The sequence below is a fragment of the Platichthys flesus genome, chromosome 15 (assembly GCF_949316205.1).
Source record: "Platichthys flesus chromosome 15, fPlaFle2.1, whole genome shotgun sequence".
In the NCBI taxonomy this organism is placed as follows: domain Eukaryota; kingdom Metazoa; phylum Chordata; class Actinopteri; order Pleuronectiformes; family Pleuronectidae; genus Platichthys; species Platichthys flesus.
Genome location: NC_084959.1, coordinates 13110594 through 13137718, shown reverse-complemented (window position 1 = coordinate 13137718; position 27125 = coordinate 13110594). Strand labels below are relative to the sequence as shown.

At 39.2% G+C, this 27125-nt stretch overlaps 1 protein-coding gene across 3 annotated transcripts in view; it reads right to left on the bottom strand.

Annotated features, from left to right (window-relative positions):
* The window catches only part of klhl13 (kelch-like family member 13), a 32300-nt gene extending 5607 nt beyond the window's left edge, over nt 1-26693 (bottom strand). The window contains exons 1-7 of one of the 3 annotated variants that reach the window (XM_062406577.1): nt 26613-26693; nt 25024-25084; nt 9056-9197; nt 7241-7373; nt 6073-6269; nt 3573-4368; nt 562-675 (exon numbers count right to left, since the gene is read on the bottom strand). In XM_062406577.1, the coding sequence (XP_062262561.1) occupies nt 562-675; nt 3573-4368; nt 6073-6269; nt 7241-7373; nt 9056-9197; nt 25024-25076 (1435 nt within the window). In that variant the 5' untranslated portion in view covers nt 25077-25084; nt 26613-26693. Of the gene's footprint in view, nt 1-561; nt 676-3572; nt 4369-6072; nt 6270-7240; nt 7374-9055; nt 9198-13472; nt 13545-21741; nt 22048-25023; nt 25085-26612 lie in introns of those variants that run through there. The other 2 variants (XM_062406575.1, XM_062406576.1) reach the window with 2 other exon arrangements.
* Between the last annotated feature and the right edge of the window lie 432 nt (nt 26694-27125).

The following is a 27125-nucleotide window of genomic DNA, read 5'->3' as shown; positions in this document are numbered from 1 at the left end:
TCCAGGTTTTTTTCAGTTATCACTTTCAAGTTGGTCTTGTACAAAGATCTACAAAGGTCTATTACAGCGGGTTTTGTGGACTCAAACACCTCACCCACCAGTCCAAGGGCATAGTGGTGAGTAGATGAGCAGTGAATTTAAAATGTTTGTGAACTATCCCTTTAATGTATCAATCATATGCTGAATCATGTACAAAAATTCTGTTTGAACATTTCCATTGAACATGAACAAACGCACACGTACAGCCCTCTGTCTATGACATATGGCAATGCATGATACATGAAGTGGTGCTCAGGGGAAAGGTTTCAGATGATGTAACCACAGAGTAGAATTTATGGCCTTGATGAAATAAGATGTAATCAGCTGTTTATTGCCATGAAATACTTCAGTGCGGAAAAGAAAAATAATCTAATTGTAAACTGCGAAAAACTGAAATTAATTCCAATTATGACTCAAAGACAGTAAACTGATTTTTTAACTACACGTTCCCACAGCATTTCACATCCCTCTTTATTTGGGTTGAGTACATTAACCTTACATAAGCTCCCTGAAGCAACTTACCTGAAATATACATATATCCACCATACACTGTCCCAGCATGGCCATAATGTGGCTCATTCATTTTGGCAACGTATGTCCATTCATTTGTCCTTGGGTTGTAGCACTCCACAGTAGCTTGAGGAGAAAGAAAAAAGAAGAACGTATTAGTAGAAAGTAGGTCAAGACACAACTAAGGAGGACAAACAGCAGCAAATGAGGCCTTGGAGGGTCTCAGCGTGAGAGCTAAAATGCGGATTTAAAATACAGAGTACACATCCCAACAACCCCAGCAGCACTGATTGCACCGACTGCTCCGGAAATAGGGAGACTGTAAGATCCTTTATCGTGATGTCCCTTAGGCTGGTTTCATTATATCTGTGAGAACCAGGAATAAGGACACTGGGATTCATAAGAGATGCTTGTCTGTGAGTGAATAGTGTCCTAGTGGCCCCTCAGCAAGCAGCCAGGGTCCGTCGACATGTGTAGTCACTTGCGAATTATCTCTGCCAGGGAGCAATGTTTTCATGTCTGTCTGAGCTGGATTCAGCAAAAACTATTGAGCTGATATTATTGAAACTTAGTAGGGTGTGTTTGTGTGGGGGGGACCCATTAACTTCTGGAGCAGATTCAATTAAGGATGCTTTCTTAAAGATTGCAGGAGAAAGGAATGTAATAAGAGAAGGGTGTCCTTCCACATTTTCTATTTTCTTTTGTACTGCTACTGTGAATAATCTGGATATTGTGAATGAAAATGTGTATTTTTATGGGATGGCTGATCAGCCATAGCAGTGGTACACATTCTACCGAATGTCATTCTAGTTAGAAACAGGTTTTGACTGGGAGCAGAGTAGCTTGGACAACCAGCTGGAGTCAGTGTGGTCTTTTATTACTTTTCTGCCTTTGCCTCAAATGCAATCGTCAAACATAAAGAGCACAAGTGTAAATTTGATCAAAGTATTGTGGCTAACAGATAAGTTATCTTCTCATTATCTTCCCTGCAGAGGGAGGGAAGACACATTAGCGTATGCCAGGATAAAAGAGACAGCAGGCTTTTGGCTGCATCTCACAAGCAGGGATGGCTAAACCTCAAAGAAAAAACTCAGACAGCAAACGTATGCTTTTATTAAAGGCTTTGATTTAAATCAATATACTGGTTCTATAAACAGCAGTGAGCTCAGGACCACTACGAAGTGTGAGCCATCTCTGGGCGAGCTGAGTAACGTCTCAGTGGAGAAAATGAGTGAACACCTCCTTCTGCTTGCTCAACAGCTATGATCAAAGGCAATCTAAGTGAGGCACAATATTTTGCAGCCGGTCAGAGGAAGCTGTGCAGACATATCAGAAAACAACGACTGTATTTAGCCGATCTAAAACACAACAAACTTTAACACAAAGTTTAACTGAATGAACTCAGAGCGGGGTTGGACTGGAAAAGGAATGTATGATGATTAAAAAAACCTCAATAAATAAATCATAAGTGATAGACTGACAAACACACTCTGACTGTTGCTGCTTCAAGAGACGTCCAGATACCAATGTTCAAAGATATTTGATTTACAGGTACACCGATTTGAACTGAACCTCTTTTTCACTCAGTTGGATTTAATCAGATTTTCCTATGATCAGCAGAAAAGGTCACGTTCCTATTTAGCTGGAGTTTCTCTTTCTGCAGGCTGTGCACCATAAACTAATGGCACACAAGCTGGGAGCTGATGATATCTGTCAGTGGTCGCTCTGTGGCAATATTGCATCAGTGTAGATCAGTGTAACTGGTTCTAAAAAACAGAACCAGTTACACCAGCATGGGAGGTGAAACAAGATCGAATGATGCTGTGAATGATCAGATTGGTGCCGATAACACAAGGGGAAGAAAAACACTGAGTTTTTGTTTGAAGCCACAAACAAGCTAACCTACACATTTTGCTTGGGTTAACCTAAACAACCACTAAACGAGTGCATTATATATGATGTTGCTCTGCAAGCAAATTAAATTTAATAAAAAATCTTGAATAATTATCAAATTACCATGTAAACACAGACAACACTGTTTGTCTAATTCATATGACTGGAGTACATAATTGTTTAAATTGCTTATTAAAAAGACGTATACAAAGTCAACAGGCTTAAAAAAAAGAATAATAGTCAAACCTGTATTAACACAAACATTACTAAAGCATTGTATCTCCAAGAAATCTTAAAATGAGACACTTATATTTTTGTCATTTTAGGATTTAGAATCTGCACAAAAGCTGTCTATGTAAAAAACTGCACAGTATACCTGTTGGGATTGCAACCTTCCCCTGTAAATAATTTGTTTTTCTTTTTATGTATAATCACATTATTGTAGCTGTAACAAAAAAGCCGCACCCGTTTGACCCTCAAAACAAATAATAAGCAGGGGAGAGGCACATCCAGAAATACATGAAGGATAATTCAGTAGAAGCACATGCAGTGAAGGAGCGGTGGAACGTGAAGCAATAAAAGTCAGTTGTGTAGCGAGGCAGCGAACTGAGGCTGTGCTTTTGGGTCTAATTATAACCCAGAAGAGTCGACTGCTCACACAGTGGCCTCGCTCTGTCCACTGCAGTCACAGATCTGAATTTAAGTATTGGGTGGCACCTCTCTGTGGTCCCACAGTTACGGGGTACAGAGATTCCACATTGGTTACTCACAAACATTCAACGGCCAAGCTAACCGGAACAGATATAAATATCTTGATTAATTGAACTGTTTACTATAGTAAGTTGAGTATTTAAACCAAAGTGGATATTTTCCTTCAGTTTGCCTATTTGCAAATTTGCATCTGTACAATTCAATAACAGATTATAAATGTCATATGTGGAAAAAGGAAATGAATTGTAGACACAACACTTGACAACCAACGTTAGTATGCTTGCAGCCTTATTAAACTGTACACTTCCCTCATTTCTTCCCTTGATAGTTTAAGTGTGTAATCTCATTAAATATTAATTGAGGTTTTAGTTGTTACTTAAAAGTACAGATAAAACAAACAAGCAGGTAAATAAACTCACCAAGCTCCCCGGCGGCATTCCTTCCACCGACAGCATAGAGGTGTCCCTTGAGTGCACTGAGGTGGAAGAAGGTACGTTTCTCATTAAGGCAAGCCACCTGCATCCACTTGTTGTAGCGGGGGTCGTACCGGAACACGGTGTCCACTGCTGTTTTGCCTTTGGTGTCGTAGTTGCTTTGGCCCCCCACCACGTAGAGAAAGTTGCCAATGACAGCAATGCCATGTTGGTAGCGGGGAGCGTCCATGGGTGCCAGTGCCTTCCACTCATGAGCCTTCTCATCAAACAGACGCAGCTCTTTACTCACAACTAGCTGCTGGCGCAGAACACCACCCAGGGTAACCAGGTGGGCACTGTCCGAGCGGATGGCTGTCCGTTCTGACTGCATAACTGGCTGCATGTAGGGCATCATTTGGTAGTTGCTAGCTTCCAGGAGAAGGTTGACACAGGTGTTGTCCGTGCGCATAAAGTCCACTGTCTGCACGTGATTGATGAGCTCCTGTGGGTTCATTAGGGGAAAGCGGATGTTCTTCATAAGCTTTGAGGCAAAGTCCATACGACTGTCTTCATAGCGTAGCCAGCGGCAGGCAGCCTTAAACAGGTCCAATTCAGTGCAGTGTTTCAAGCTGTTACTGGACAGTACAAAAGCTAGTCGCTCAAACGGCAGCTTCACAAACTCTCCTGTGCCCAGCAGTGAGGGGAAGTTCTTCAAGATGAAGTTATTGACGTATTTGTCCACCTCTGTGAGGTTGTATGCGTTGGCAATGCGGCCCACTTCAACACAGTTGTCTAGAGAAACCTGAGAGGAAGAAGAAATCAGAGTCTCAGAAAGCTGCTAACGGACATTGAGAAGTAATTTAAAGATACGAGTCACTGGATCTTCCAATCTTGTATCCAGAAACTCATCTCCTTAGACAAAATGATTCCTAATTACAACACAGTGAATAGTGATTAAGCTTTGGTAGTTTCTACAATCAGAGACAAATTAACACCTTCTCTACAGGTAAGAGTGGATTTGTGGAAGATGATTTGATGTGTGTTCTATATCATTGTTGGCAGGAGAAGTGAATAATTTTAAAACATCAATTTGGCTCTAGGAACTACTTAATAACTACAATTACTGCAATGCGGTTGTATGCCTCCGCCACCCAGTGCAGTTTCCATATACATATTTCGACATACTCTTTTTTAACAAATTCATATAAAGTCCCAGTGACCTTTGAAGGCTGAAATGTAACCACTTTATCTGAAAATGTTAGTGCAAGTGACAAATGATCAAAAGTTGAAGAATTCTTGAGACTCTTTAGACATCACATTCAAGATGTCAAAAACAGTGTTTTTTTAGGCCACCATGACCTTTGACCACCGAAATCTTATCAGTTAAATCAGTCTGAGTGAATTGTACCAGATGTAATGAAATTCCCGATAGAGTCTAAGTGAATGATTGTACCACATTTGAAGAATTACTGAAGTTTATATATTTGTTTCAGTATCTTGTTACTTGTGATGCATCTTTCTTTGTTTGTTACCTTCCTAGAGACTACAGATGTAAATTAGCATTCTTGTTGGAATCTGGTTTGTTTACATGTAGTGTTTTTAAGCTGATTTTCATTGACATGCTCTGTCCCTATCATGAATAAATAAATTCCAAGATATCGCATTTGCAGGAATAGGACGCACGGATGGACAACACAAAAACATATTGCCTCCGGCCATTGGCTGTTGCCTGTGCGGAGGTATACAAATTAAACAGTAAAAATCGTCATCAAAGCTCTTACTTGCATCCACACTAATTAGTTATTCTTGCATTGGAGTTGTTCACTCAAAAATCTAAAACCTATAAATATATACATTTGTGAAGAAAAATAATAAAGCCAGAATCTGTTTTTTTCGTATTTAAGTGTCTTTCCAAACCCTGACCCTGTGGCTCATTGTGACTAGACTTCAGAACGACTGACCTGACATAAGTGTTACCTTTTAGAATGTACACGCCCCTTCTTACTCTACCACACCCTCTCACATGACTACTCATCTGAAGGAATTTTATTATTTCTATGGTTCAATCGTGGGTCGCTTATCGTAAACCATAGTTCAATGTCTGTCTGTCTGTCGGTTTAAAACTTTAACATTCCCTTCTGAAGACGAATAAATAGGCTCAGATAAGAAAGCCAGCTTGCTGACATTGGCAGTTAACGTGGCAACCAAGGTCATCATCTGGACCTGAACAATATCATAACAGAGACCGTCGCAGCATTATGACCATCAGTGTCAGGAGAGACAGCAGTCGTCCCCTAAAGATTGGAAGGGTTACATATAATGTGCAATGTGACAGGGGTCAACATGAATTATGTTTAGGTAACCAACAGAATTTAAGGTGGTTTAATGAGGAATAAACACCAACATGTTGTAAGTTGTGAGTTACAACCGAGAAACACAGCTAATTTACAACTGGTGGAGACTAGAGGATAAATGAGCAGCTGTGGATGTGCTTCTGCTTCCTTACCCCAGATATAAGAAAGACCTTGCAGAAGTCCAGCACAGGAAGGATTTGTAAGAAACTGGCTGCCTCGAGTGTGTCTTGCAGGTTCTCCATGTTGAGTGACAACTTGGCTGTGTAGATAAAGTCGATGATCTTTTTCAGGCCTATTCGGTTGACTCCATGAAGCTTGATGCACATTAAATCTTGTTCTTTCATTCCACCTGCATCAGGAGAGAGGAGGGGATACATACAAGTGGATGCTTAGATGCTGTGCAACTCAATCTTATTTGACTGACAGTCCACATAACACAGCCGTGACACACATATTTTAAAGGATACACCTCACATGAATTAACAAATTTAACTTATAGTGAAAAATGTCATTCTTGCAAACTTTATGAATATGCCATTATGCATTAATGTCAGTGAGATATTTCCCGTGTCTAAAGACGTGTTCAGAAAGGACTTAAGGTCTAAGAAACCTTTGCTCAGCATCTTTGCTCACACAAGAAATCCCTCACTGCCAGTACAGTTTCCTCTTCCTCCTACTTTAACAAGATCCTCTTCTGTTCTTATGGCAGAACATTCATCATATATATTAAATGTCAAATGCCATAAAATGAGATCCAAAGTAGCCCCGTCAGCTGTTCGAAAAGCTTAACTCACCCTCATTGCTCATTATACATGTACCTTGTAATGCAAATGAGGAGAGTGGTAAATCAAAGCTCCAGACAAAAAAGTTACCTCGATTTAAGTGGCTACAGATTAATATATGGTCCAATCAAGGCAGAAAGGTTACTTTTACTAACAGTTACCAGTTTGAATTGGGTCTAAACTAATAAAATAACATATGGTACAGTATAATAGTTTAATAAACATTTCCGAGTGCCTTTTAAAAATTAGGCAAATTAAATTTCCATTATTCCTGATAATATCCTCATACCACTGTATGTATTTAGAAGTACTCAAGGTCCTCCTTCCTCTGCACACAGTGTGTCAAGGAGATGATTCTGGTCAATAGCCCACATAACATGTTTACTAAAGAATACAGTGCAGCGGAAAGAGGAAACGAGGAAATTAAATGGATCTGTCAGATAACACAAACCACATTCAGGATGAAAATAGTATATCAGTATTAACCGTAAAATAGCTAACCCACTTTTCCGGTCAGTATGAGGCTTTGTGGACTCACCTGTGAACATGGCTTTGAAATAGTCGGAGGAGGAGGCCATCATGGCGCGGTGTACAGGGAAAGCTTCATCGCCATCGCCAGCCACCAGCGTGACATCGCATAGCAAACCCTCTATCCTCAGCTGGTCAAATCCCTAACAGAGGCGGAGAAAAGAGAGATGAGCATTACTGAAATGTGCAATGATTTTATTCCACTGAAGTAAGCCATGTCCATTTTAACCACTACATTTGGTGCAAAAATGTTATTTCCAACAATGTTGTTTCTCCACGGCGAGTCAGATTTGAGATCCCAGCATGTGACGCTTCCACAGCCATTTTTAGACAAGAACTCCCAAAAATGTCCGGACAATGGGGTCCGGGCTTTGGCCCAAATTTTCCTCTCACACATAGATAACGCAGCAGGAGATTCTCAGGTCAAATGCATTCACAGCAACTGAATAATCTCCAGAGCATTCAGGTGAGGGGGTGGTTAAGCACACAAGAGACAGGACGTTACGATTAAATTCCCCTATGGAGATGACACGTTTTTGTTTACAGTACATTGACACACTAGCATCTGTCCTCATCACTCAAAGCTATGGAATCTTGTTGTCTTTCCGAATTGACATCTTCATCAGTCTCTTCAATGTGTACGAATACTCTTTTTCATCCTGAGATAAACATTTTTTGGCAGAAGCTTTGCATCGGTCATGAACTTAAAACATCATCGACACACCGACTGGTGGTGAATCCTCTAAATACTCTCCTGCTGTGTTCCCAACTGGGCTCACTTTGAGGATAATACACATACAGACTTATTGTCAACCTCGCACCACATTCCTCACACATGCACTTAATTTCCCCCAATGTTGTTTTCTCCGTCAACCACATCTGAAGAAAAAATATAGGATGAAAAACTATAAACAATCATTATTATTCCGTTACTGTGCTCCATCACCCAAAGATTAACGAGCAGCAAAGGCAGCAAACAGCCAATCATTTCTAATGAAAGCTGGTGATGAAGGGCAAACACTGCTGTCGCAGCAACAAACAGCGCAATGCAAGCACCCCGCAATAACTTCAGAGTGGCCGTAACTATATGCAAAGAGGTGAAATGCTGAAGCAGCCTGCTTCTCCATAGTGGTATCATTTTGATAAGATTATTCAGTTCCCTGCTATATGGGAGCTATTTTCTTGATTTTGTTCTTGTTTTCAGAGCGCAGCTATTATTACAAGTTGAGATATAAAGTGTGACTAAACCATAGCAGGAGGGTGGTTTAAGTGTTCTTATGTCAATATGGTGCTATGATCTTCAAGTGTTAAGGGACTTCTTAAAGTACATACAACAAAGCATGCAACCTCAAAAAGTTATTACAGCTTATTAAAGCTTTTATTCTTTTTTGGATAAACAGTACATCAAAATATTCATTTTGGCCTCACTCAAATTAGACAGAAACAAAAACCAAATTGGTTTTGGTTACTTCAATTTTATCTGAGCTTTTAAATTGTACGCAGTAATTCATGCTATGAAGAGGTTGTGACGTTTTGAATTGCAAATAAATAAAATTCAGAGTTTTTCTGTTGTTAAATCTCATGGTTGGACTAGATTAACTTGGATACAGCTTACATTTGTTTCATACATTGATGCAAAGAAATCAGCCAGGTCTAGCCAGCTTTGCAATCAGCAAAGTCTGACAGACTTTTGCAGCTTTCTTTACTTATCTTAACTCTAAAGAAGCACATGGAAACATTATCCTGTATTATCATTAGTGCATGACTGCTTTAACTTACATTCACTTCTTAAAAAGTCACTGTCACTGACTGTCTGTATTCTCACCTGAAGAACAACTGAGCTGTGTGTGTTACTTGTGAAGAACCGCGTGTTTCCAGTCTTTGATGCCTGAAGGTGAGCAGGGACGCCCATATCACCATAGCCCAGAGCAACTTTCATGTGAGCGTCGTCGTCCTCCACGAGGGATCTATTAGGAAAAACAGGAAAGCAGAGTTTTATTTCAAAAAAGGTTTTAAAAAAAAACAAACATTTCCATCTAATTTTGGCTTAGGGAAAGTAGGACAGAGAAGTTTTCCAAAGTGACACTACTTAAGGACATATTTGGTATATGTAGCCTAATTGTAAAAAAAAATGGTCACTTGAAAGTTGCAGGTCTGCAAATCCGGGCCAATTGGGAAAATAGCTTTGTGGATGTGCACAAGGAAGTGCCTTTGAGAATATATCCCAACTCGTCAGTGGCCTAAAATATGATTGGCTGCTTCCGTATTTGATCTTGTGTGCTACTGTAAACCTTAAATTGCTCCCAATGGCCTAGCCAAATGCATGTGTGTGTGTGTGTTTTGATACAATCTACAGCCCTTACCACTGAAACACAATCAATCTTATAAGCGGTTTCCAGAATATTATTAATAATCATATCACACATTCAAGCTAATTCACTGCTTTGGATAGTCTAAAAAATATATGCCATGTTAGGGGAATTTTTCCCACTTCACATTACCAATTACACCAGACATATTACAAAAAAGGACATGTCAGCTCAATATCTGTGGAACACTTTCATTGACCTTTAGCAATAGGCCATTATATAACTTAAGATACCTGTAGCCTACAACTAAGTAGTGATAACTAGTACTTTTTCAGTGGCTCACTGCTTTACCAGCCTAATAACAAGTAAACAATCTGATCTGTGGAACTTTCTGTGATTCTCACGATCTGTAGAGTCCAGTTCTTATTATATCATTTTTATTTTATGATTTTCTACATAGAAATGTGTATAAGAATAAAAACTGCTATAACTAGGACTCTAACTTGTGATCTGTCTCACAGAGAATGGATGTGGAAAGATGAAAGAAGTGCGGCTTGGCACCTAAAAAGGAATATGGGTACATGGTGTGCTGACCAGAATGCCAACAGTTTGAGTATGAGGCTCATTTGGGGACCAAAAACTATCACCAGTCTGTAGAACAAAAAACCCGGCCAAGCATTTGTTATCTGCTACCAAAGTGCAAAACCATCTCCAAAGGCTCTTTAATAACCAACTTAGACTGAGCTGCTATGACTTTGATTTCAAGCCCCTGTGTACTTGTTTTCAAAAGTGAGACGGCTGCCTGGATAGAAAGAAAAACAGTTGGCCTTAGTGATAACAGAGTAATTTATCAAATAAAAGATCTCAATACAACCCAGCTGTTAGAGCAGCTCTAGGAAAGCTGGAGTTTTGGAGGTGAGACACGCAGAGCTTAAGAGTGGTGAAGGTTGTGTTCCACCAAAAGCCAAGACTTGTAAAGATTCATGGACAGAAGTGCTGCAAAGCCCAAGGATGCATAACGACCAATGAAGATTTATATGGATTATATTCTGACTGAAATATGTGCTGAAAATAGTACAACTGATTTCCCCTATATATCTCTTCTCTAATATTCAACGACTGTAGCCTGTTGGATTGCAAAGGTTTGTTTTCTGATGAAGATTGGCCTGGTTTTGATAAAAAAAATATTTACAAAATTGTCTGGCTCAGCACCGCTCAGTCTTCAAACGGCCCAGGCAGTCATCTTCAGATGTAGAAGACTTATAGTTTTTAGGTGGAATATTTATATATTAATGAAGCAATTTAAGGTCCTTGTTAGGATATACTATATTTTTGTGGTTTTAATATTTTTATATAGACTCTGAGGGGATATTATTCAACATTTTTCAATAAACCAAATGCACTTGTTCATTATAACACAAAACTTATTTCATTTCAAATTAAATAAATTCACTCTCCTGATGACAGTGACACAAAAACAGAACAAATATATAAAATATATATTATTTTTAGGGGCAGGATAAAAATGACATACATATCACCAATAAAACCTCAAATGTCCTCAGTACTGGTGAGGAATAAAAATATCTGTGAAATAAAACATTTTCCAAACCATTTAACCTTCCAGTGCAGGTCTATTATAAGCAGGATCGGGTACGATGATTTAAACCAGGGATGTGGAACCTTTTTCCTGTCAAGAGTCATTTCAATTTTAAAACATCCTTTGTGAGCCGTACTAAATTATTGAACGTATCACCCTCTTTAATACGATGGCTGGAACTAGCTGAGAAACTCTAAAATGTCTTGTAGTGTCCTTCAGTGTTTTTTTTTTTCAAAAGATTTCGTGCTGAATCAGTAACTTCCTCTGTGACTGCTCTTGGAGACAATCTGGCACTCAGTAACAGTATTACTTTGTCTGGTTCCAGCAGATCTGCAGCAGCAACACAGCTCTTTAGTAAGTTCTCCTTTTGAATGAGGTTTCAGCCTATTAGCCATTAGCTCGCTAGTCACGGTAAATTTTCATCCCTGCGACCGCATCCCACAAACTAGACACACTAGCTTCCTTTTTACTGCAACAAAAAAAAATTGCTGATTATCCGACAGTCCACATCTTCTGATTGCTTATTGACAGTAACCATGAGGCTTGTCAAGGATCACAGTAACTGTGTTTGTGTTTCAATCACTCTGAATGCAACCCGACAGGCATCCAGCCAGAAGGCACCACCCTGAAGAACATGTTGGTCGACTACTTCAGTTTGTTTTTTTCTGTTATCACAGGAGAAAGTAATTGCTTTGATGAGAATTTTCTTTGGTATTTATGAATTGTGTCAGGGGCTTGATCAGATGTCTCAGCCTTGCATACCTTATGAGCATGGCCCAGAGTCCAGAGCTTCCCTAAACCTGATCGGTTACATAACAACTCCTGTCCTAAGTCATTTTATTATTTTATAGGTAGCACACCATGACACATCTGATAAGGAGGTTTAATGTTACTTTGGAGCCATTACATCGGGACACATCTAAGCAGAAATGCAGCCATAAAGAATCTGAATAAGGTTACACTGGTGACTAAATCAATGATCTGGGTCATCTTAAAAGGTACAAAGGATTTATATGTTGTTGGTTCCAAAAGGCTCAACTCTGATGATGATGATTTAGCCAGATGAACAAAACCACCATTAAAAAAGGGACACATAATCTGGAGACTTTTATAACACATGTCAAATACAACCCCCATAACCTCGTAGAGTAAAACTTGACATGAAAGAGTAGCAGAAACCTTTGTTGTACTCTGCTTTGTATATGAAGAAAAAATTGAATAGTTGACAATGTGCACATTATAATGAAACTCTCATGCTCATAATGATAATGTTTAAAGCAACATTTACACAGGAGCCGACCTGATGAGATGCTGGGAGTCTGAAAAAATTAAAAACAAAAATAGAACATGATGCTGGATACTAGGCCAAATTCTTCAAAGCTTCAACCGAATTAGTATATGACATATTTGTCTATTATTGTATTTGTCATGCATCACATTAATTATGACAAGTTATTCTCAGATGAGGACATTTAATCTTAGCAGTAGACTTACTTTTCAAACTGTGCAGTCACGTTACCAGTACTGACACTAGGACAGAGACACACTAGAGCCCCCCAGTAAGGGCATATGGGCATTTTTGGAAAACACCAGATCAACGCTTATTTCAAAGGCGGCAATACACAAAAAAGTTGTTTGCTTACCACAATATACATTAGGGGAAGAGGGGCGATGCAGATAAAAGATATGCATTTGGAAGAATTTCCAAATGTGCAAAGATGATCCCCAAAAGTTGAGTTTGAGATACGCTAAAGGAAACTTTAGCTAGCTTTATGAGGACAGTTAAACTCGGAACAAAGGAAACTTGGGAAAAGTTCTGCAATTTGCTCCCGGTCCCCCTCCATAACACTTAAAGAAGACTTCAGCAGACTGAGCAATCGACTGTAGTCATTTTTGCAGGAAGATTAGACCAAAGGCGTTTGGGGCATACGATGCATAAACATTAAGAGAAGGTCAGGTTGAAACTAATTGATATTCCTTTGACATGCCTTGCAAGGACTAAGGAACAGGTATGACAACCAATGAGGATACATCAACAAAGACAAAAACAGTGAGATTTCTGCTACCACAGGAGGAAAGGTAAACAATGTATAACTCTGATCTATCCCACACATGCTTGACGAGTAATTACGACGATACAGTACAAATTTCAAAATGAGGACAAGTGGATGGGATCAGTAACACGGTACATTTTACGAGGAGACAATCATTGACCACAGCTAGAAGGAGTTTGAGGACATCACCACCACTGAACACTGAGAAACTGGCAGGGCTTGGAACAGTGGTCACAATCACACTGACACACAGCACAGGAAATGTACTGGTACATTTACCCCGTCAGGTGGTAAGTCGGACAGGCAGCAAGGAGAGAGTGAGTTGTCCAAACCACAAAGGAGTGTTGGTGGCTGCCGGAACGAAAACAAAGAAGACAACAGCTACAACATCCCACATAAAAGTTGGTTGTCATTACACAACAGAGACAACAAGTTTGTTGTTGTTTGATGTTAATTGTAAATAAAGATTTATAGCAGTAATAAGACATCACAGAAGAATTCACAAACTATTCGCCTGTCAAATGCCTACTACTGATGCCCATTATGGGTTAACTCTAGGTAGGTGCTTATTCCTTTTGATTTAATAAAAAATAGATAAATAAAAATAAGAAATATTATCTTCCCAAAAAACGTTTTTTTACAATTTCCATTGTAATTAAAGCTGTCTGTTGCAGAACGATGTCCACAAATCTCTAACATAATAAGTGTTGTACCTAATATAAAACTATATTCAATTTTTTTATAAAATATACACTAGCCGATAACTGGATGTTAAAAAACGAGGAAATTAAAATGATTAAAATCACAAAAACTGAAAGAATGTTTTTGTCAATACACATCATTGATGACAAGTGATAAATCATAGACAGAGCTAAAGGCGAGGGGAAATAAGGAACTGAAAGTAAACAAGGAGTGAAAAGTAACTAAGGAAGTAATGAAATTAACAATCCATCCAGTGCTTTATGTCAGTAGAAGTCTTACACGTCCTTCCACCAGTGACAGTTCATCAAGCTAAAGTCAACTTGGCATTTTCCCAGGGATGACAGTGGAAGGGTCCTAAAAGATTAATGAGTATAGCTTTGCTGTCTTGTCATGTTTAGCCATACACTGATTGAAACTTCCTTAATTTCGTCCATTTCAGGTTCAGAACAGCTGAAAGGGCAACGTAATTTTTTATGGAGCAAAATAACTCAGAGCTTATGTGGTGGAAATTACTGGAAAATACTTTTACAGTCATGTTAAAGGATAGGTTGACACTTTTTTCCAGGTCTACCAAAACAACGCATGCCTCATCTTTTCTGACAAGATAAGTATTGCCACGAATGAATTTGCAGCAGTGTGGTGTGGTTTATCTCGGGTTAGTGTTCGCATGGGGTCAGTTTAAAGCTGTGTTGGACTTGAAGATGCACTGAATGATAAGTTCTATATCAGCCAAATTCTTTATGGATTCATTTCCAGATCCCCACTTCATGGGGGGAAAGGAGGCGCTATCATCCCAAACACAATGTGTATATAGACTGCATTACACAGCCATTAAAAAGTTTCACTCCATTTTTCAAGTTGCTTATGGTTACAGTGACCTAACGTGACATTCTGTTTCAACAGGAACTAAGGAAGAGCCTGAGAGCAAATAAAAGAGACAATGAGGAAGCAGTGGATGTGATGGAGCAGCAAGAAAAGAGCAGCAGCAACATTTTATTTATTTAATGATAGGATGATAGGATACCTCTGCCACATGGACAAAACCATAGGGGATTATAAGACTCTGGCTGGTGTTCTCTAGACATACATTTCAGTGGCTGAATCCAAACCACTTATATAAAAAAAAAGAAAGGTGATAAGGTGCACGGAAACTAAACAAGGGCAGCTCTCTGAAAACCTCTGTGAGCAAAGTCAGAGAGTAAATCCCTATTTTCTCTATCAAGCAGAACAATGACAAACACCTCCAATGAGGAATCAACTTATAAGACTACCTGAATGGATGTCAGAGTTCAATCTGATTCTGCACGTTTACCTATTTCTGGTAAGAAAACAAGAATCTATGTCACTCTTTGCTGTTGAAGACTTCACACCACCACCTACACCTGCAGATAAAACCAATGAGTAGGGCAGCCGCGTAAAACACTAGTGGAAATAATGCGTGAATTGATAATTTGAGAAAGCATCTTTATTGGATGCCCACTGGCTAAAAACCCCTGTGAGCATTATCAGTCCTCAAACACAGGAGTTTAAGAAGATGAAAAATATTTCGTGTTTTTTTTCACATATTGCAAATAATAGATAAACGAACGGTTGACATGGGAATACAATTCAGCCTTTAATCACTGAGCAATGTAATAAAGCATAATGTTAAATGTTGAATATCTTCTGCTTCTCGGGAAAAGCAACATCTAATGATGCAATAACGCTCAAGAACGATGCAGAAAATAGAAACCCCTAATGTACGGCAATGGAACACAATGTTCTAGCAATACAGCGCAATTTTATGCCATGAATAAAAAAAGACATTTCAGATTAGTTCATACTAGACGACTGAAGACCACAGAATCAAAAAATGACATAAGCAACAATGATGCAGCAGCAACTTTGTTGTAGCACTAGCATTAGTGAACTGAAGCTAAAGTAATATAGAGAACATCCTTGAATTTCTGTATTTGTCATTTCAAAAGATATTCTTCTTAGTTGTTGACTAGCTGTATGAGTATTTTATCCTTATAAAATGCCTCAATTCAGCTGCTGCTCAGTTTTCCAGGCTTCTCCACCTTGCTGGCAGCAATGACACGTTCATAACAGGGCATCAACTCTACTGAATAATCAAGAGCTGATAGGGAAATGAGAAGTTTCCCTCAATATTTCAGATACTTGGATGCAGCTCTTGTTTCCCTGTTTCCCATCCACACTTAGCAAGAGGCAATGCAGCACAAAGAAAAGGAGGTAGTTATGCACTCTTAAAAATTCTTCTCTCATACCAGCTCCATTCCATCAAACAAACTTTGCCACATCTATAATGTGACAATGCGTCTGGTAGCTAGACTACAAAATGTATAAGTGAATATGTTCATGATCAGAATAAATATAGACATTCTTGATGCCAGAAAATAAAAAAATAAGCCATGTATTCAGTGGAGAATATAATCCTTTTCCTTTTTCTTCCATTCATAAGAGTTCCAGTAGAAAAAGCAAGCGATCAGATCATCAGAATATTACAAAAATGAAGCACTTCCCTAATTAATGCTATCTACCACAACTGAATAGGTAGATGCAACTCAATTGTAAATCTTTCAAAAGTTTGATCACATAAAGACTTCTGAGTTTTGAAAGAATGCTGTGGAAACTGTAAACTGAAAAATCAGCTACTAGGAGCAGGTTCTATAATTGAAGAATTAGAAAGATTAAAATTGGGAATATATATGAGATATAAAGTACACAAAATGTTATTGCAACCGCCGAGGGGTGTCAACAAAGTATATGCTGCCAGATGTGTGACTTGCATGATGCTTTTATGATCATGTGATTATGTTGTATCTCCTGACACTTTTGAGTGCCTCGCAGCGAGGGGGTTCCAGACTCAAATCCCGTTTCAGCAGGGGCCTCTCTGTGTAAGGTTCACATGATGTTCTGTGTGTCTGCGTGGACGGAAGTAAATAAGAACTGGCAAGGACACTATATAGCAGTAAGTCACCTGATATTTCCGGTACGTTGAGTATTTGCAGGTCACTCTGTCCAGGACAAGCTGGTCATGATCTCCAGATAATTGTTCCACTAATGGCTAATAATCTCACCCGTCTGTACGATATAATGAGTCTGTAATTACACTCTATAATCAGAGAGCACTTTGAGGTCACAGCTTTTATATTAAAAAAGGCTGGGGAATTTATAAGCACCTACAATTAAGTCTCAAAACAACAGTTTCAACCAGAGAGGACAATCCGTCCACATATTTTGACTAGCCAAGTAAGATTACCCAAGGTCTGTATCCAGATTCACAAGAGATATGTAAAGCGGTGATGAGAAGTGTCATCATATTACTGCTGGGACTCAAATGAGGAGAGAGGCATAGCTTTGTATTCAAGAGAGTTTAGCAAACGTTCACAATGCGGTTGTGGAACAAGCGTTTTAGCTCCAAATCAGAAATCACATGAGCGTTCATGTAGACTGGGAGCGTGTATGTCAGCGTAAAAAGTAAGGAGATTATCCACTCTGCATTTAGTTGCAGAAAATACTATGAACGAGGAACAGCATCGGCAAAGTAAGATCTTTGACCATCTACGAGGTGGCGCTGTTACTGACGGCAGTTTGTTGTTATCCATATTGCATTCACCACTGGTAGTCAAGGCTGAAATGACTCTGCTTTAGGTGCTCACACACTCTAGAGTAATGTGAATGGCAGGTGTAAGTGTAGCTAAAGTAAAAAGCTCTATAACTGCAATGCATTAGTGGGGATGTAGGCCTAATGTGAGACGATCTAAATGGTCCTTTAGTTTTATACAGATAAAAAAATGTCAGAAATATTGAAATTTCGAAATATTTTTGACTGTGTGTGGTGCACCTTCAATTATGTGAGCAGCTGAGAAATCCAATCCAGTGGAAATACGAGGAGAAACAATTTGCATCCAAATGAAAAGCCATTGCAACAAGTGTGAAAGATGGACCTGATAAAGAGAAATGTAGCTAAGGCCTGAGCTGCTGAAAGTTCAGGATTAAGAAGTTTACTTTTAGTTACATTTCAAGTTACAGTTTAAATCTCAACAGGCACTCAATGAATCGTATGATCTATCTATTGAGGGAGTTTGAGGATGCATTAGTATTTTGTGATTCATTTTTTTTATCAGACATAACAAGTGCTCCACTGACTGATCAAGTAGGCGCTGAAACTCAACCAATCACAGCTCAGCTTTCAGTAGGCAAATGTGTGTCCATGAACTGGTGTGTCTGCGTGTGTGTATAATGAGCACTGACATGACTTTTTCACCTGACTGAACTCACTTGATGCTCCGCCAGCCAGACTGGCTGTGTCTCCCCTCCGGCCTTTCAGTAAAAATAAATGATCCCTGGGTGACTACTGCTCTTTCTGCAAAATGGCTCCAAGTCAGCAAGAACTTAATGTCCATTTCAAAAGGGCAGGTAAATTAAAAGCTCCACCATATTGCTTTAAATCTGATAAACTTCCCAGAAGCAGGGCATGTGTCTTAGGTTTACCCAAGACTGATGTGTGGGTTGTGTGTAACACTGGTCACTATGAATATGAAAAAACAATCCATGACACAATACTGGCCTCATTTAAAAACAGTGGCAGATGATGCTCTCAGGAAGGGGGCATTCAATATTCTGTTTTGGCTTTCAAGCAAACAATTAAGCAAGCTCATCTAAAATGTTTATGACAATGATGTTGTTTCACATCACTGTGATCGGTGACTGTCTAGCCAGGCATTAACAGGGCATATGAAATAATTTACCTCTTTTAATTTCTTTATTTCAGAGCAGGCTGTTTCAGTTGAACTATCTTTTAACTGATATCAGCACACCAGCATTTTTGCCGTCCATTGATATCATTCAGTGTGATGGCTAAGACCATCAGTGTAGTTTTAACATGCCTGCTATCATATAATCCAATCAGCACATAAAACACAACAACATATCTGGTGAGGCCATTGGGTGTAATTCCACAGTTTAATTCAGTTTTAACCATTCAAATGTATTTTTGTCAGTGGGAGCTGATTGGCTCTTATTCAGTGTTCTGTCAGCTATAAAATCAACTATGTTCTTATTTGAGAAGTGATGCATTGTTTAATTGATCGAACAATTTATTTTAGGATGTTAATGAAGTGGGTTTTAAAGAAATCTATGTAAACTAATGGGCCATTTAGCTCAGAGATTGTAAAAACTGTCTCACAGCAGTAGCACTGAGGATTCAGCAGCAGCAGAAGGATTAAACAGCCACATGAGACTTCCACATTTGGAAAATGACAGTTCAAAAGACTTTCAAACCTTATGTATGGAATCTGTATGAAATTGAGTATGGTCAACCGAATGTAATAATCTAAATCATTATAACCAAGAGAAAGGAGCAGATAAATCATGTCAATGTTTTTAAAGAAAATATTAAGGTGAAAAGATGTTATTGTGTTTGAAAGGCAGATTTTGTAGCATTTTGCTTCACTGAGATTGTTGATGAAAAGCAGCAAGGCACAAAGGGAGAGAGAAAAGAGGTATGACATGTGCTAAAGGTCCCAGACTGGCATCAAACAGGCATTGCAACAGTTAAGGCTGCTGGCTCACCATGATGCCTTCAAGAGGTGATTACTAAAGACAGCAGTCGCACATATTAAGTGCTTGGTACTGAAGCAGTGTCAGATGAGGGATGACATTTATTTCAAGGACTTTTTGTGAAATGACAGATAAACTCAATGACTTCTTGCTGAGCTGAAGATTATTCCATGGGGCCATACTGGGAGGGAACCTTTACCAATCCTCGCTAGCATGAAATCTGCACCACAGGCCAGTCTATATATAGATCAGGGTGGTTTCACAACAGCAAAGTACATTGTGCAAACAGATCTTAATTCTTTATACATGATGTATGTAAGATATAAAAAAAAAACGACAGAGGCACCACTCAAAGGGCCTATAAAGAGAGGCTTCTCCCTGACCACAGAGTAACCTATAATTGGGGGCCCAATATCAGCGTGCCTAAAAACACAGCTTACAACATACATGTTTTAAAATAGACGGTGGTCTGGTGGGGCCGAGAAACACTGGGCAGAGTAAGGTGGAGCTTCGTGGCTTGGATATGCTTGACTTGACAGTTTGTGTGTGTGCCCTATCTGCTATGAAAACAGGCAAGTGTCGCCCACGGCCACTCATATGCACGTGATGCACTCTCATCCTTACGCTTTCATGGAGGGATTCGCCATGGTCAAAAGACATGAAGACGTGCTGGTGTGAAAACCCTCTTCTTGCTTTTGTGCAATGTCAAGTGCTGAAAATTAAGTTAATGCTGTACATGCACAATTTATACAGACTCTTTGTCAGGGTCTTTGTTAATGCTGTATCAGGAGGAGGAGACGCCAGCACTCACTTGTAATGTACTGCAGTTAAGTCAGGATGTAGGATTTATTCTATACTGTTTGAAATAAACTGCCAATATATATCAAAATTATACAAGTGAAAAAGGAGATTAAATAACCTGTGATTTAATATAATATAATGTGCTTAACATAAATGTACAGCACATGACTGGTTTTATATAAAAATTCAATGAGCAGCATAAAACAACTGCTGTGATGCTATCGAAATCTACATGATATTTCACTAAGTGAGAAAAACACATACAGAATGTAAGAAAAAACGGGGGGAAAAAGATGAAAGGCAAAGCAGGGGAAGGGTGTGTTCCCCTATATTGCAAAATCCACAAAGGTGCCCTTGAGCAAGCACCTTAACCCACAGCTGCTCCAGCAGAGCTGCTCAGTGACCAACACCTAATATTGTGTGAGGACTGAGCATTGACCATGTATGAGCCAAGGTATTCCAGTTAAACTACCCTGGTTAAATAAAGATTAAGCTCATAATTACCATGTCAATACTGTCAATAATAAAGCATTGTGTCGTTCCGTAAAGAGTCTATAAAGTGATATCCCTAAGTCAAGATTTCTGTTGGGTTTCATTGTTGAAGGTGAGCCTATTTAAATGTACAGACATTTGTATTTGCACATTTACAATCAGCCATCTAGCAGATATCACTTGTTTCACTGAGGACATTTAAATAAACATGCAAAAAAAGAGGTAAGAGCACATTCCTCTTGCTGTGGTACAGTAATGTTCAAAATAAACATTTCGTTAAAACTAACAATATTAAGCTCTTAAGCTGAAAGATAAATGTACTGGACTGCATAAATCCAATTTTGTAAAAATCCATTCATTCTGGTGAGCCCCACTTGCCTATGAAACTACCTTTAGGTAATCAGCTAGCTTAGCTTGTCTTGAAAACTGTAGTTTTATTTGTCTCACTGTTTTGGGCGACAGTCGTTTTACTGATCAAAAGTCAAACAAGGCACTTGTCCTTTTCAGCAGCGCACAGGAGAAGGGGTGAAGAGAGAGGATGGCGATAGGCTGTGTGAAGCACTTGTATTCTACCCTCCCCCCCTCCTGAACAGTAGCAGATGACAATAGCTTCTAAACCAGGGCACGCCAGACATCCTGACAAAGGCAGGCTCCTCCCAAGCTGCTGAGTCCCTGTTCCCAAATAAACATAGCCATAGGGAGAGGGCAAGAGTCGGGATGTGGCGGTTGCCGTGTCCAGACTAGCGACAAAATTAGTCCTTCAGCCCAGGAGCACAGCATTCAGCCAGTAAAATGTAAAATGCATGCTGGACAAGACAATCTCTTGACACAGTACATGGCTCAAATGCATTCTTCCTAATTTAGGCTGCATCAAAAATGATGTTACAAAAATAAGCACATATCCAAAACTGAAAAGCAACCAAATCTATCTCCAAATACACTACCACAATGGTGAAATTAATATAAATGCTATTTAGACCGTACTCACATGTATGCAGGTGAAAGGGGTGAGGACCTGGATGTCTTAAGAACTGGCACTGGGAATTTCCAGCTGACAGGAGAACCGCTTTTCCATTTCAACGGCATGTTGTTGTCACCAGAATGGTGCTAAAGCAATACCAACAGCAAAGACCATTTCCATGAAAAGGTTTCCAATGCAGTCTTCCATCCCACTCTGCCCACACCATTTAAGGGGGGGGGAGATTAGCAGCAGCGGCAGCAGCGGCAGCAGCGGTGGCGGCAGCTATAGAAATAAACTGGTAGAGGCAGTGCGGGTTACAGTCAGGGTTGTGACTTTAGCGGCAGCGTTGAGAAGCCAATAGATTGCATCCACCGCGTCTGCTTGCCCTGCTGCATACACAGTTGTCTTGTGGTAGGAGGGGGAGGTAGTCCTGCCTTCCCATCACCCTTACAGCTTTTGTGAATAGTGCAGTAGCTAAGCAACAGTGCCACCTTGTTAAAAGAGTTGTGATTACAGCTCTGGGATTACTATGTCAAGGGGTTGATTAAGTAGTAGCAAAAATAATACAAAACCTCCTATGAAATTTATACAACTCAAAACATTTATTTGCGCAACATGGTTTTGTCCATTTTAATTGAATCAGTAACAATGTTCAAATTAATTCTATCAGATAAATTTGAGAGGTTTAATCTCTATATCAAGTTTTTCAGTAATTTTTCTTAAAACAATAAGTTAGAAATAAACAATTATATAAATAGTCCTAATGACATTTTAGTGGATGTAGAAAGGAAATGTTTAAAACAATATGTCTTGTCATAATTGAAGACTAAGTTTTAAGACTGCAAGGTTTGACTGTAATGTAAAATTCTGGATAAATGCTCTCAAACTCCTTCCCTTAATATATGCCTTTATTACTGAAACTATAACCAGAAATATTTGTGAGGTTTGTAAAGTTGAGCCCTTTACATCTATATTAAAAGCAGGTTCCCTCTCAATGAATTTCGCCATAGTCCCGTGCCATGTTTCTGCAGTAGCCTAAAATTAACAAAACCAAACACTGGCACAAGAGAGCGATTTAGCATTTTTATGTTACCTGTAGGCCACAGTAGGTTCTCCTCCACGTATTGAGGGGGAGAATGAAATGAGGAGTATTCAGCTGATTGTAAACTGCAACTGCATGCTAGTGCACCAGCAGTTTATATATATGTATGTATATATATGCTTCAATAAACATTCCTTAATATCAGCACCAAACTCTTGTCTGCAACCCCAATCAAATAATTCAAAACTCAACACATTCTAATGCAACGGAAGGGTAGAGGGCTCCTTCTTCTTTTCTTGGAAATCGAAATGCCACATCCACTTTTGCTGTCACAGCTGCCTGATCACACTGATGCTATTAATTCAATTTTTTGAATATGTATTTTCTTGTAGGATTGTGGTCTTCCCACCTCAGTATCATTTGCTGAGTAAAAGCTTGACACAGCAAAGACTGCTGACTTGGGCTATCAACAACAGCAGCATGCTCAGGCCAAGTCTTTCATAACTTTCCGGTGCTTGATAAATATTAGAGCATGGCATTAGACTACTCACATCTTCTGTGTCTAACACTTCCCGCAGCTGCTTAATGCCTTCCAGTCGCTTAGTGGTAGGCCACTCTTGAATAGTCAAAAGAAGCCATTATGGTAGTCTTTTACCTGGGGGACTGATTAATCAAGACATTTTATGGGATTTTTTGAGAATCTGCACTGTTGACGCCTGAAACTGATGAACAAAAATGCATCTAAATGAATTGTTTAGGTTACCTGATTTTTAACCTCCTAAATATTTACATCAGTATCTGCCTCAAAAAAGAGTTTGAGATGGTTGTCATTATGAAAAAACAATGTGCATGCATTCATTCATTGCAGACTGCCTCGTCAAAAAGGCGCTGAAACTTGAGCGCATGAACTAGGTCAGAAAATATTTGTGGATACCAAGGGTTTATCCAAGGTCAGAGCTTAATCCTGAAAGCTGTATTAGCCTTATAAAGGTTGATCAAATTAATTCATCAGACACTTTGACAGAAGAATGTAACATTATAGACTAGGTGGCCACATAACTTGTCAACCTGCATATCTTGCCTAATTATCAGTAAATAAGATAAGACAGGGGTAGGTATAGTGATTTAGAAGCTGTCAGAGAGAAGGTACAGTAAACCACTAGGGCCGGACAATGATGAGCTTCCTGGCATCTTCTATTCACAGAGATGTGCTGTGCAAACAGATCTCAGTTCAAACACAATGTACATGATATCTCTTGATAAGCCATTCATTTTGAATTAGATTTGATGTACTGAAGGCTGATTGTTAATGCCCACTTTGATTTCACTCAACAAAAAAAAAAAGGGATTCCATATTACAGCAATAGCTGATGTCCCAAACCAATAAGCCACTCTGCGCCCTATTAACTGATAGTATAGTGATATAATATTCATAAACCCTGGTAACATCTAGCATACAAACGCAAATAGACCCACTTTATTTGTCTCTCCTCCTCCAATCCCTGTCCGTCAGGCCATTTAACATTAAGTACACTTTATATTGTATAATCAAACAAACAGTTCACAGTCATACTAATATAACTCCATAGCCAAGTCAAGAAAAAAGGAAAAGGGTGTTGCCTCATCAATAATAGTTTTCCTTCATAATGGAAATAATAAGCAGCACACTGGGTAAATATAGTCACGAACACACACCGCGACCAGTTAATTATAAACTCCCTATTTCAGCCTTTGTATACAGTGTAACAATCCCTGTCTGAGTGACAGAATAAGGACTGGCAAATATTGAACAGGCCATCCAGGTGTGGAAGACTGTCACAGGTAAATTCATGTGGCAGAAGCACTACAGTGTCTTTCAAGTGATTGGCAATGGTTCTCAGTCTTGTTCTTTCATTGCCACAGTCCTGCTTATCTTTCTCACAATCTAATTAAGGATTATCCGATTAACACCCTTACAATCCAAGTGGAACACATAGTTTAGCCAAGACTGATACCAAGACAGATAACTGCTGCAATATACAATGTTTGAGAATGGTAAACCAACAATCCTGTGTTCCAGGAACTTATTTTAAAAATAAGTAATTTTGCCTGGTGGCCATTAAGGATGTTGACAGCAATGAAAACAAATTATTCTCCCATAATTACATTTTTGTGCATTTTTGGAAAGCTTTGTGAGCCATTAATTGAAACATATTTAGTTAAGGTGAATCAATCAAAATTTTCACAAGGGCTAAGTAAATTATGTAATATGAGATATTGCTCTTTACCGTTCGTGCGGTCCGATGGGCATCGTCTCCCCTCTGTGTAAAGGGTGCTCCATACCCTCACCTCAAAAACAGAAAGATGGCACTTTTAACAATTGCGACATGTCTGTCATCCATAAAATAAACATTCAGCAAAGGAAAAACATTCAGTTTTCTTCAGCCAAGAAAAACTAAAATATTGCTGTTAGATGTTGTAAAGTCATTTTTCAGTATTTGTAAGTTAGACTCACAACTGCACTTTTAACAGACCTCACCCATTTGTTTTGGCTCGTTTGAAGTTCACCACACTGTATTAGAAACATTTCACTGCCAACGATTGTCAATATGCTGATAGTAAAGTTAGTAAATATGATGCTATGTAATCACAGCGTTCATGTGCAACAAAATCATTATTGTAGTTCAGATCACAGGTAACAGTCCAGTTCCACAAAGTTTTAACATTTTACAAAGATATCTACATCTATTTTCTAAAACTGGAGGTATCAATGAGCAGCAACACAAGCTGTCATGTAAGAAAAAACTAAGTTTTAACACTTTAGTATTAAATGTTATGTGTTGCATGTAGCTACGTTAGTAATGACAGTGGGATAATACGAAGATATTCGTTTGCTCATTTTGAACGCATATTGGTATATTGATAAAGGTGGGTGGGTACTTCTTGACCCCTAAACTCCTGCCGAGATATGACAGTTGCATCATATTTCTATAACTTGTTGCTTTACACAGAACTGGGCTAATGGAAGCTAAAAATATCTTCAGTGTGTGTCACCTAACTGAACAATCTTCCTGTAATTCTGCTAAAAGAAGTTCAAAACAACCGGTGCTCACATTGATCTCGAGTGTTGTTTTATTTGAAAGAATGGTAAAACAGGTAAACTTTCCTTCGAGGTCGCAGCTGGGTTCGCTGTAGCTACTCTTGATACATGACACAAGTCACACAGAACTGATGGAGCTCACAGCTTCAATGTGCTAAGTGCTGCATGCTCCCACGCATTCTCAATAAGTCTCAAGGGTTTGTCATTTAAAGAGCTATCTGCGACATGTTGGGAGAAAACTAAGTCCTCAGCGAGGAAGCTGACTTTGCTAGCAAAGCCTTTGGGCTACCGTCATGTAATGCTAGTGCTTGTTAGCCGGGGGACGACACAGATGTACTGTCACAAGAGGCAACGCTGTCAGCCGGGGGCACCGCTTGTTTTCTGGCCATGTTGCCTCAACACTGTCCTTACATCTCCACTGGGAACAGGCTAATGCTAACTAGCTAAGCTAACCCTTTTAACATTGGCATTAGCTAGCTGGATATAACATTAGATCAGGACAGTCGACTGTAAGCTTACCGAGTTGGTTGTTGTTTGTACCACTGTGGTATAGCTGTGATATATCAACCAACAAGAGTGTTAACCAGCGGGGTCTTAACATGAGTAAGTTGGGTTAGTTATTAGTTAGTCTGGTTGGTCGCTTTGCCACCCTCAGAAAATGACAGTGACTAACTGTCAACCTGCTGTTTGGTGAGCTTAACACGCTATGTGCGGTATTGTAACCAGTGTATTAATCTTAAATACACTCAGTAAACTTTTAAAAAGCAGATTCCATACCTTCGACACCGAGACAACGTTAACCAGCGTCCTTGTTTTCTTTCCGATCCCTGAAAATCCACTTACACGACGGGAGCCTCCTTCCTGGTGATGTCCAATGCGGTTGTCGCTTACTGGGGGAGCCGGAGCATCCGAACTTCTCATTGGTGGAAGAGTATGGCAATCTTTTCCCATTGGCTCAAAACTTCCGTTACTAAATAAAGAGGCTCTAAAGGAGAGTCCTGTTTCTTTGGAGCGCGTGTAGCCTGGAACGATCATCTGCACTGCTGTGGCACCAACTCATTGTGATTTATAGAAGTTTACTATTTATATCAAGTCTAAGTTGGAAATTTCATGGAACTCTACTTAGGAGCTTGTGTTTTCATTACTGTTTGTATGGAGGATTAAAGCAAACAATACTTAACCAATTGTATTGAAACCAGGTGGAAGTTTGGGGTTTGGGCCCAGGGAGAACTCATTCCTTTTACAGTCGATTGCATTATGGATGGTATCTGAGGATAACATATCTCTGAG